Source organism: Electrona antarctica (genome assembly GCF_951216825.1).
Source record: "Electrona antarctica genome assembly, chromosome: 7".
NCBI classification, from domain to species: Eukaryota; Metazoa; Chordata; class Actinopteri; order Myctophiformes; family Myctophidae; genus Electrona; species Electrona antarctica.
The window spans coordinates 35710487-35722572 of record NC_136812.1 but is presented as its reverse complement, the minus strand read 5'-3'; the positions used below and the strand labels follow the sequence as shown (position 1 = coordinate 35722572).

The 12086-nt window shown below is 43.3% G+C and overlaps 1 protein-coding gene across 2 annotated transcripts in view; it reads left to right on the top strand.

The window, feature by feature from the left end:
• oca2 (oculocutaneous albinism II) overlaps positions 1-12086 on the top strand; it is a 74748-nt gene that overhangs the window by 7055 nt on the left and 55607 nt on the right. The window contains exons 1-9 of one of the 2 annotated variants that reach the window (XM_079506118.1): positions 1469-1565; positions 5408-5689; positions 8273-8368; positions 8838-9035; positions 9420-9477; positions 9882-9954; positions 10818-10975; positions 11091-11173; positions 11598-11751. In XM_079506118.1, coding sequence (XP_079362244.1) covers positions 5445-5689; positions 8273-8368; positions 8838-9035; positions 9420-9477; positions 9882-9954; positions 10818-10975; positions 11091-11173; positions 11598-11751 — 1065 coding nt within the window. In that variant the 5' untranslated portion in view covers positions 1469-1565; positions 5408-5444. Of the gene's footprint in view, positions 1-1468; positions 1566-5407; positions 5690-8272; positions 8369-8837; positions 9036-9419; positions 9478-9881; positions 9955-10817; positions 10976-11090; positions 11174-11597; positions 11752-12086 lie in introns of those variants that run through there. The other variant, XM_079506117.1, reaches the window with a different exon arrangement.

Genomic DNA, 12086 nt, shown 5'->3' with positions numbered 1-12086 from the left:
AAATGCACTTTTTGTCCAGAAAAGAAAATATTTCACTGGAAGGAAAAATCTGGTGAATGGTGTTTTTTCTATTGACAAGATCTGAGGAAACCCTACACAAGAATAAGTATCACTGTTTCATTTTCCTTTTTGTTTCCACCAGGCCGAAGGCATGCGGAGACTAGAGTATGTTTTGCACTCCGTCCGTCCGTCTGTGTGTGTGTCTGTCCGTGTGTCTGTGTGTCCGTCCATCGTAGGATTGCTTGTGAAAAGGCATGGGACTGCATGGGGGTGGTTGTAATAGACTAATAGAGGATTCTGATTACAAAAAATATATATTTTACTTTGGATTGAAAATGCAGGTTGTAGTATCTTTACTGTCTATTATTAGGATACATGGGCGTATTAGTATAGCTGCACTGCATGTATTGGTACGTAGTTGCAGCAGCCCCAGTCATTAGGATAGACTGCCTGGAGGGATGATTTCACTACGATCAGCTAATTTGTTGTTAGACCAACCGGCAAACCAATGCATTCCATAACCTGGAGAGACGATTGCGCTGCATTTGGCTAAGTTGTTGTCAGTCAGTCAGATACTCGTGTTCATAGGGCAATAAGGGCATGCTGTTGCAGTCCAGGCAAAACGAATAAGTTATCTTATATCTTATGAGGAACTATTATAGGTTTTGTTTCTATAAGGGTGTTATGGTAAAGTGTTTAATCACTATGACACTATGACCCTTTTTGTGTAAGCGGAGATTAATTCGATTAAAATCTGTATTTTAGTCAGATTTAATTAAGTAAAATCAGCCTGAAAATCCTAAAAGTCAGAACAAGTTATTTTTCTTACTCCGTATTGGCAGTAGAGTACAGGGATGTCAGCCAAAGGTGGTTTATGGGGATTAGGAGCATAAGTGGGAAGATTGTAACAGGGGGAGTGGAATGGAAACCAAGCTTTAGTACAAGAGGGCTGGCACTCTGCCACTCCATTCTGGTCCACACTCACTGCTCCCTGCCTCCCTACAGAGACCATTCTGGTCCACACTCACTGCTCCCTGCCTCCCTACAGAGACCAGGACTTCCACCTCAGTCTGGTCCACACTCACTGCTCCCTGCCTCCCTACAGAGACCAGGACTTCCACCTCCATTCTGGTCCACACTCACTGCTCCCTGCCTCCCTACAGAGACCAGGACTTCCACCTTCTGGTCCACACTCACTGCTCCCTGCCTCCCTACAGAGACCAGGACTTCCACCTCAGTCTGGTCCACACTCACTGCTCCCTGCCTCCCTACAGAGACCAGGACTTCCACCTCAGTCTCTTGTCTTTGGAAACATGTCGTCACACTGACCTGGCTTACCTTCTGAGAAGCAGTGAAAGCCTCTCCTGACTTCCACCGCCGTTATTGACACTATTCAGTGACCATTGTGTTTTGACAGGATTGTCAGCCCAGAGCCTCTGTTGTGATTGTATTGTTGCATCTTCCTCATTGTCATCTTCTCCCCCACAATCATCGTCATCATCATCATCATCATCATCATCTACACTATCATCCAAAACAACCGTTCTTATCAAAACTCTTTCTAGGTAAGTTGTCTTTTCTTGTGATACTCCCTCTGTCTCTAAATTATATGTTTCAGTTAAGCATCAAATTGGCAGTTTTTTGTTTAGTGCAGAAATACGTAGAGTAAATCAAACCAATAATATAAGTGTTGTCTCTGAATGTGTGTTGAGGGGATTTATACCATTGTGATTTGTTTTAAGGAGATTGAGAATTACTGTACAATATGCTAATACTCTGTATTGTAATTAATAATGTGTAAAAATCCCTTTAATGCAGTTAATATGATGAAGAAGAACTAAGTGGCACACAGATTACATTTATTTTGGACTAGGTGCCAATGTTCCAATCAAATATAACAGTGTGTTTGAAGACGGCTACATATTTAGTTTTATTAATCTATATTCTTAGTGATTTTTCTTTTCATCAGTAAAAGTGAAATTCTGTCCCATTGTGTGATTTCACATTTTATGTCACACTCACAACTATATACTGTATGCTCAGAACAGATGAAAAAAAGCTGCTCATGTCCAATTGGCCAATGTTTTGAGATGAAAGATTTGGGATTTGACGGGTACTCAGCAAATAAGGATATTGGATGTTATTTTGTTCAGAGTGAGAAAACCGACTCCCTCAATTAAGTAATCCCTTTAATCCGTTTCAAGTGCAGTCAGTGATCTCTGTGCATGATAAATCCTTCTCAGAAAAGGAACAATGTGGGAACCTAATCTCCATGCTTTAATAAGTTTTGCCTTTCTTTTTTTCTTCCTTCTTTTTCCCCTTTTTTGGGGGGGTATATGTGACATATTGATCAATGGCTTGTTTATCTTTTCCAAAACATAGAACCGCAGGCCAGTTGCCTCCCATAAAGCAAGTGATTCTTTTCTCTGACTGCTCTTCAGAGGCATTCGACATGGGTGATATGGGAGATATATCCATGAAGTCATATAAAGCAACCCCAGGCAGCTCTCAGTGTGTGCAGTTTGAAACAAGAGGCGTCTCTATCACAGGAATTCATTCATTTCTTGGTTCCATTGAGAGAACCAAGTTCACATGGTTGTTGCAGATACAGGGCTCCATCTTACCCCTTATCCCTAAACTTATTTGCCATTTTTTACTATTTTAAAACATTTAAAAATAGTTCAACTAGCCGATCTACATTGACACGTTGTTAGCTTGTAGATCGGCTATTTGTACTATTTTAAAATAGTAAAAAATGGCAAATAAGTTTAGGGGTAAGGGGTGGTGCAAGATATAGCCTAGGGCACAGTATATTATCGCAACAAAGACGGGTGTTATGAATACAGTCCTATGTTAGAGTTCCTAGAAATTACAAAGCACCTTGCTGGAGGAATGAGGATGACTGTCATCCCTAATTGTCTTTGATTCAGGCACGACTGCCAGTCATTTATGCCCTTTCACCTCGTGAGCTTTCTGGCTCGACTTGGCTCACAACAAAGTTTTCATTTTCCGTTTTCTCGTGTGGACGACGAGTTTCACTAGTCTGCTGGCGTCAGTTATACTGGGAAATAAGCAGTGAGCATGTCAACGCCGCAGAACTTTAGTGTTTGTGATGGGCTGACGGCAGCTCACATGCTACTCAGCATACCTGGCCCTGTGCCGGCTCAGCTGATTACACGAGCTGAACTCTCAGGAAAAACTAAAGGGAATTGTATCCAACTCGAGGAACGGCTCATGGCTAGTGTGTCAGAGCAGCAGCAGACCAATAGTTTTGGATCATTAATTTGTGTTGCTTTTGGGTCACTGCTAGAGGCCGTGTGGGGTGGGGTCAGATGCTGAGGGTTTTTCTCCACACAGCAGAGCTCTCTGTTAGTTATATCCTCTGGCAAAGACCACAGCCTGCACTGTAGGAAGGTGGTGACGCACAGGCCCTTTTGTCTCACACTCCCCACATATTTAGAGTCAGAAGATGCAGCAACCGATCATACAGTCTATCGGGTGGCTGACATTGTTCATCACACCTGTGAGTGTGAAGGAAGACGGCGAAACTATCGGAAATACTGTTCCTGAAGAAACGGTGTGGGCTCGAGTAGCTCTCTACTCCTACTTTTGAGTTTACATAGTACAGATAGTGCATGCATAAACTTTCCATAATGATTATATCTGGTTTCTGTATTTATTTATGATGTATTTTCTCTATTATTAAGGTTATTGTAGCGGCCAATTTGTATTGGTGGTGGGGAGGGGGCGGGGGTCACGAGACATGGCCAAAGCATTTTCGGGGGTCCCCAGCCAAAAACGTTGAGAACCCCTGCTCTACTCGATGATGATGTATTGACCCACGTGGCAACACAGCCCCACTAACTCTGTCCTTCTATTGGTTGACCCACATGACGTCACAGCTGTGATGTCTGTGACAGCCCTGAGAATAATTACGATAACAATAGTGGACTCGCTACTTGAGTCCACAATAATCCACAGAGGAAACTGATCATGGTGCAGGGTTTTGAAGATCTAGAGAAGATGACTCTAGTATATTTAGAGAAAGATTACAAATAATCTTGCCAAATTATTATTGTTGTTGGCCAATGAATGAATGAGCTGTCAGTTATAGCCCACTATAGAGAAAAAGTCAGAGCACCACCACCATAGAACTGTAGTGGCGACGGCAGCTCACATGTTTTTCTGCATACCTGGGCTGACCTCATGCAACGCTTTATGAACAGCTAAGAACGTGCCGGCTCAGATTACACGAGCATGCTGAACTTCCAGCATAAACAAAAGGGAATCACATCCAATTCGAGGAACGGTTCATGACTAGTGGTTCGCTGCCAGAGGGAGGCGGCCAGGGTTTTCTCCAGAGCTCTCTGTTTGAGCTCTCTGTTTGCTTTAGCCTCTGGCAAAGATCACAGACTGTAGGACACACAGGGGGCCCTTATTTTGACTCAAAGACTCCCCACAGATGTTTTGTCAGAAAAGATGCAACAACCCAATCATCACAGTCGATTGGGTATGCTGATCTGTTCTTCACAACTGTATAGTGTGAAGGAAGATAAAGAATACTACAGAGAGGAAACTGTTCACGGACCAGTGTTTTGAAGATCTAGAGAATATGCCTTTGGTATATTTAGACAAATAATCCAAATTGTATGTCCCATCCGGTGCCCCGTGTAACCAGTAGTGGTCCCTCCTGACCAAATACGATGGAGCTTGCACATTTCAAAACCCGCTGTTTTGCATCTGTAAACCTGCGATGTGAAAATATATTCTGGCATATATATTGATATATTTTATTGTATTAACATAATCTATACAGATTGGTCAAAGTAATGTTTTATCCACAAAGCCACAATCACGCTCCTCTAACATTAAAGGGACCCTTCACCTCTTTTGATCTCTCCAGATCTCTTTTTTAATGATGTTTGGGAGACAAGAAACTCTTCCCTGTGGTTTTTATGTGGGTAATATGGTATGTGTTTTTAGATATTTTAATATTTCCAAGTGTCCATGATGTCATGGACACTGCATTACTTACGTCCTGGACTACATGTTGTCTCAGTAAGACAGCCCTCCAAAGCATTATAGGAATTGTAGTCCAGGAAGGAAGTGAGCCCAGTGTCCATGACATCATGGACACTTTGAAATACTAAAATATCTAAAAACAGTAAAACACATATTACCCACATAAAAACCCAAGGAAAGTGTTTCTTGTCTCCCAAATATCATTAAAGTATAAGATCTGGTTGCAAAAGGGGTGAAGTGTCCCTTTAAGGCAACCAAATTAGAAGCTACTAGCAACTGAGTTTTTAAATCACCTACTGTATTCAGGCCTCAAGTGCCAAATGCCACCACTGAATCCTATGCAGAGAAACTAAAACGTTTTGTTGTTTTCCACGTTGCTGAACAGATCATCAGCTCCTCATACGCCTTCAGGCTGTCCAACCATGTATTTAGAGAACACCACCATCATGGATATAGAGATGTCCCAAGCATCTGCCCTGCAGGGTCACCAGGGCAGAGGTGGCCTGAGATCGCCAGAGGCCGTGGCAGGGAACTTCGGGGAGTTTCACCTGCTGCAGGGCCTCACAGACAGACGGGAGGCCCAAAAGCTGCAACACTCTGCGCTTCTGCCGCCAGCACAACGTGGCATTCACCCAGAGGGCTTTGTCCCTGTTCGACAGGAAGACGGGTATGCAACAATCCAATGCTTTTGAAGTATGTCACATTCTGACTCTGAGCAACTTTTGTATTTGGAGAATGAGATGGCTTGTCAATTATACACAAATGCCACACTGTAGTGTGCAATGGATAAAATGTTATAGCTTGCAGAGTAAACATTCACACTGCAAAGTCTTAAGTTCTTCTCTTTGCTAGCTTACAAGGCCCATATCAGATCCCAGTTGGACGACGATACAAATTCTTGGCTAATGTCCAAATTGCCTGTGTAGCCCTACACGAACGAACAAACGAGATCCCAGTGTGATGACTTGCTTGTACAAATGAACAATAACTATAACAAATTGTTATAGTTATAATATTACAATAAGTATAATACTAGAAAATACTGTTCCTGAAGAAATAGTGTGGGCTTGAGTAGCCCGCTACTCGATGATGATGTATTGACCCAAATTACTTCACAGCCCAGTAGCCAATGAAAACGGGGCGGGAATAAAGAGTTGGAATAACAATAGTGCTAGTGGGCTCGCTTCTCGAGCCCACAATAACTAGAGGTTCGGGCCGCAACCTGGCCCTCACATCTAGAGTTAGAGCCTCACACCAATGTTGCATCGCCGATGTGGGCGATATGCCTATGATGGAGATCTCAGTCCTTGTCCCATGCCCATATATGGGTTCAGATTGAAGTCGTGTCAAAAGTCAAATATATACCACATGGAATTGGTCCAAATCTGAATTTAAAATATCAAATGCCAAGTGATTTATTTGGGCCGTTGATATTCTAAAAGAAAATCTGAATCACACATGTGGGTAAATCGGATTAGGCCACTTTGCAGTGTGAATGTAGCTTCTGTCACATCTGGGGTTGCATTTGTAGACTTGTAGTAGTAGTGTAGAAGTAAATCTCTTCATAGTTGTATAACACCATTGAAGAGGATTAATTCAGCGCAGAAACCACTAGTGTAATCTACCCTGCACACTATACAGCTCTATGATGTAGTGAACTGAATTAACCAGCCCTGATAGAAAACAATTAAGTTTAAGTTTGTATAGTAATACTTGGCCTGCTCCTTCTCCCCCACTACACCATTTAAAAAAAAAACATTTAGCCTATTAGATGCAATTGTGAACAATAGCCAAGTCAGATAATGTATCCATTGGCCAATCATACAGTTCACTGCAGCTTAACAGTCAGTGTGACTGTGTGAGGGGTTGTCAGGTGATATATGAACTCTGCGTTTAAAAGCTTGAAGACCATTGTATGTGATGGAATCAACTATGCTCTAGTAGGCTGCTCTGTTCCACACTCAGACAGCAGTGTGGAGAAAGCTTCTGTCCAATGTGCGTGTTTTGGAGCCTGGGAGGCTGAGAGCATGTTCTGGTGCAGCACACATAGTCACACAGTAGTACGGGTCTTCTCGAATGCACTCGGGTATTACACATTGTGATTTGTGATAGACAGACCCGAGTTCCACGGGATATACGTCCGACTCGTGCAGATCTCAGGTCCTCTGGACTATTTTCAATCAATCAATCAATCAACCAATCAATCGGCCACCTGTACAGTATACTCGAATAAGCCACTTCGTTAGCACTGCTGCCTTTGTACTGTGAGTGTTCATACATACGTATCCTCCTATCTTACAAGTGGAAATGGTGCGAGGAGGAAGTGGTGCCGTTATCATGCAGCTGTTATCGTGCAACTGTTATCACTGCCCCCACTTTGCATTCCTATGTTTGCGCCCATTACATCTAATTACATCTAACTAATTGCGAACGAAGTGAGCACTAACTATAGAAGCTGGCCAAAACTGTCTGTGTGTGTGTGTCACGCTGTAACACCACCCGCCCGCCACCAGAGGGCAACTGAAATTGGAACGATGTGTGTGTGTGTGTGTGTGTGGTTGTGTGGTTGTGTGGTTGTGTGGTTGTGTGGTTGTGTGTGTGTGTGTGTGTGTGTGTGTGTGTGTGTGTGTGTGTGTGTGTGTGTGTGTGTGTGTGTGTGTGTGTGTGTGTGTGTGTGTGTGTGTGTGTGTGTGTGTGTGTGTGTGCGCGCGCGTCAGTAGCCTAGCCACCAGCTGCATAACTACAGGAACCTTCCAGGGCACTATGCTACAACAGGGATGACAAGGGGCCCTTCCAGGGCACTATGCTACAACAGGGTGACAAGGGGCCCTTCCAGGGCACTATGCTACAACAGTGTGACAAGGGGCCCTTCCAGGGCACTATGCTACAACAGGGTGACAAGGGGCCCTTCCAGGGCACTATGCTACAACAGGGGTGACAAGGGGCCCTTCCAGGGCACTATGCTACAACAGGGTGACAAGGGGCCCTTCCAGGGCACTATGCTACAACAGGGTGACAAGGGGTCCTTTAATGATCACCTTGGGTGCCAAAAGCACCAGCTGCTACCCCACCTCTCTGCCTTTGATAAAATCCTCCACCTTTTGATTGACAGCTGTGTGAGCAGGCGGCTGAAAAGATCCTCATCTGGGGTCATGGTTGGTTTATGACCTCGCTGTATTCTTTCAGTTTTTGATAGCTTTGGCGGTGTCCACTCTCTCACTTGTTTCTGACTCACTGGGTTGCTTTTCAGACACAGCTTCAGCGTGGTTAATATCCTCAGAGGGAAAAGCAACCATGCCAACATCACAGAGAGGTCACCCCTGTTGAGAAACCCCCCAGATGACAGGTAGGTCAGGTACTGTCCTAGATTAATTGGATACAAAAAAAATGAGGAAAAAAAAAACGATATGCAACTAAATGTAACTGAGGCCATCCATTATCCTGTAGTTGTAACATCACCTTTTTCCAAGATGAAAGGGGTATTTTTCCTCATCATAGTCACGTCGTTCAAAATGGAATTAGGGGGACATGATGAGATGGCTCATCTCAAGACATCCTATGCTCACACTGCTTCCATTCTCAGTGTTGTAGAACCCCCGTAATTACATCAAGATTTCAAGGTGTTCATATTTTTTGGGGGACAAGTTATTTATGGACATGGCAGTATTACATAATTTAAGATCGTACATCCACAGCCGGTGGCCTTTGAAGTGTGACAGTGTGGCGTGTCTTGTTAACATAGATCATCATCGAGACACAAAGCTGCAAGTGGAAGTTATGGGGCTGCCCGATTTCACAGACATTTTGTTTTTCAGTGTAACCTACATGACCCTGCATGACCCGAACTTTGTGGGAGGGGATGAGCCCTGGGAGTCTGGCTCCCTGGACATGGAGAAGAGGTATCGAATGGGGAGCGAGGTCACTGGCCTGTCATTGCACCACTCTGCATCCTCAGAGAAGACAGAAACACTGGACACCCTCAACTTGAACTTCAGACTCCACAGCAGCATCAGGTGACCAAATCTCCACCATCATCAACTACCGTATGTACCACATAAACAGGCCTTAACCACATATTCTGTATGTAACAGTACCTCATCGACTAGGGTCCCCCAAAAGGATATTCTTGGTCTCCTCCTTTTTTCCCCTCTACACCAAATCTCTTTGACGAAAATTGCCCTATATTGGCTATTTTCCCAAAATGTTTGCTTATTTTCGCAGCATTAGCAGATGCCCACCGAGTATAGGAATACTGCGGTTCTTAAACTCGATTGTAAATGTAAACAAAATGTGAAACTCACAATGCATGAGGTCTGAATTATGCTTCCAGGAACCCATAGCATTACATTTTCTGATATTCCACATACTAAACTGCACTTTTTTCACTTTCCCCTCAGATGTTGTTTCAAATTCTCCAAAATTGCCTGTATCTTTTCCATCGTGGTTCTCTGCAGTGTAAGTGGATGAGTTTACAATATTAGGTAGCATTATATTCTTAGAAGTAGCCTACCATGATTTACTCCAGTGCCATCCAAGGTGGTGGAACCTTGTTATGGCAATTAAGAAGGCAAGTGATTCCATTTTGGTTTTCCGACAGCCTGTGCAGACCTTCGCTCAGAAGCACACTCCTAATTCCCACGGAAAAGCACACTTCTGTGTCATGGAACTCATGTCTTGTGTTCTCGTTATTACCTTTAACTCCTCTTTCTTTCTTTCTTTCTTTCTTTCTTTCTTTCTTTCTTTCTTTCTTTCTGTAATCATGAAGCTCAAGTGAAGTCACACTTGAAACAGCAATTTAGAACTTGTGTGAAAACTCGGGTTGAAAATGATTCTGATTGAAAATGTATTTATGGTTCCAGCTGTTCTTCAGTATGTATCCAGACAGAGACAATCCCTGGAGAATGCTGGCAGTTTCATCCACAGACAGCTTCTGTATCCTTGACCTTACCTACTATAAAAGGGCAGCTTGTGGCATACATTAGACATGCATTCATCTCTTGTTCTAATCTAAATGAATAATCAGTTTTAAACTAGTTATGTATGGACAATATGTGTGTTCCTATGAGTTGACGTCTGCCTAGCTGTGACACACACACACACACACACACACACACACACACACACACACACACACACACACACACACACACACACACACACACACACACACACACACACACACACACACACACACACACACACACACAGTCAAAAGTGCAATATTTGTCTTTGATATTTAGTGGAGTGAAAGTCATAAGCTTCCAAATAAAAATAAACCTGCTCAAGTAAAGTCAAATACATTATACCTAATCATCTTGACACTGTCCCAATCGCAATCATTTCCCATCATCACACATAAGGAGGTGTCTAGATCTGGCAGAGCGAATGCTCACTAATTGAGTGTCCCAGGGTGTTGAAAGAGCATATTTCAAAGAAAGTGGCAGGACAGCGTCGTCAGACGCTTGTAATTCTGTGCTCCGGGACGTTATATCTCACTAGATTCCCAGTATTTGATTAACGATCAAAACTATATAAACCATGTCATCCTTGAGGGTCACACTTAGGATCTCTCACATTACCCCATTGTTATATCCTGTCTTTGCCCCTGCATGTGTGATGGATATGAGCTGTCCCGTCTGGCCACTCGCGATGTTGTGTGTATGTTCGGACATGCAGAGCAACATGCAACCCACTTCGATCTCCATTCTACGTACCTTTTAACAATGAGTTAAAAAGTGTTGCCTTCAAAGTTATTCTGCCGTCATAGTGTTTCCTTGACAGTATGTGCACCGCAGCCATGAACCTGACCAATTTCCGCGACAATGCTCTGCTGAAACTGCAGGTGGGAGGTCCGTTCACAGGAGGGATGGTTGACCTGACCAATCAGGAGTACATCCTCATCCAGGTGGAGCAGACAGAGGAGGCGGGGCCACGGAGGAGGCGGGCTCAGCAGGTAACGCTTCTCCACGTGACGCGATAATGACTTACTGGTGTGGTGTGTTGCTGATAATTACTGCTTATGAAACGGTAATTGACTTGAGTGTTTCTAAATTGTTACTGGTGAACAGGTGATTCATAACTGGACCATACCTCTGCACGGTGAACGAAGTGACCAGATAGTGATGACGAAAACATTTGAAATGCTAAGCAGGTACCCTAGAACATATTAAAGTCATACTGTATTACTTTTATATCACCTTTCACTGGTATTTTTATTCACAACAACCGTCCCACATAAACGTCTCTAAAGTCTAAACAATCGTAATGAACTAAACAAACTCAACTAAACAATATATCTCTGCTTTCCGGAAGAAACCTCATAACTCCAAAAAGCAACAGCAACAACAATATACTGTAACCCCCGGTTACCCCCGGCTCCCGCCAAAATGATGCGGGCACCGGAAATGTACCAGAAATGTATACATTTATGTATTTTGTATTATCATTTCTTTATACCGAAACCATGCACATTGCATGAAAAAGAAAAATTCTGAATTCTGTATATAATTTTCATATACTATACTTGCATTCAGGTCATATTATTATGTGTGCGTTGTCGTGTATTTTCCAAACAGTGGGAACGTCCTCATCTCGGTTCAGGCGTTCTTACAGGAGAATACGGTGGTGCCTCTCTCCATGACCCACCAGTCGCTCTACGTCAACGTGGAGACTCAGGTGGTCATCGCCGCAGTCATCCTGGCTGGCGTGTACGTTCTCATCATCTTTGAGGTAATTGGCTCCGACTGGTGATAAAGTACACACTCTCAGACAGCATGTGCTCATGTATTTTTCCTCAACCACACTCCTGACTATAGGCTGACACAGTGACACTTTAGATCATAATGAAGTTCACAGTCCAAAACAGAAGAATAGAAGCTACTAACTCAATAACTGTTTAATCACTTGAACCCTATAGCCAACATTTGGCAAAACATAGCAGCCCAACAAGCTCTTGTATGTAGATTTTCGTGAAAAGATTTGTTGTAGAGGGAAATGATTAATGGCCATGGTTGGTTACACACCCCCCCCCCCCCCCCCCTCACACACATACGCATACAGAACTT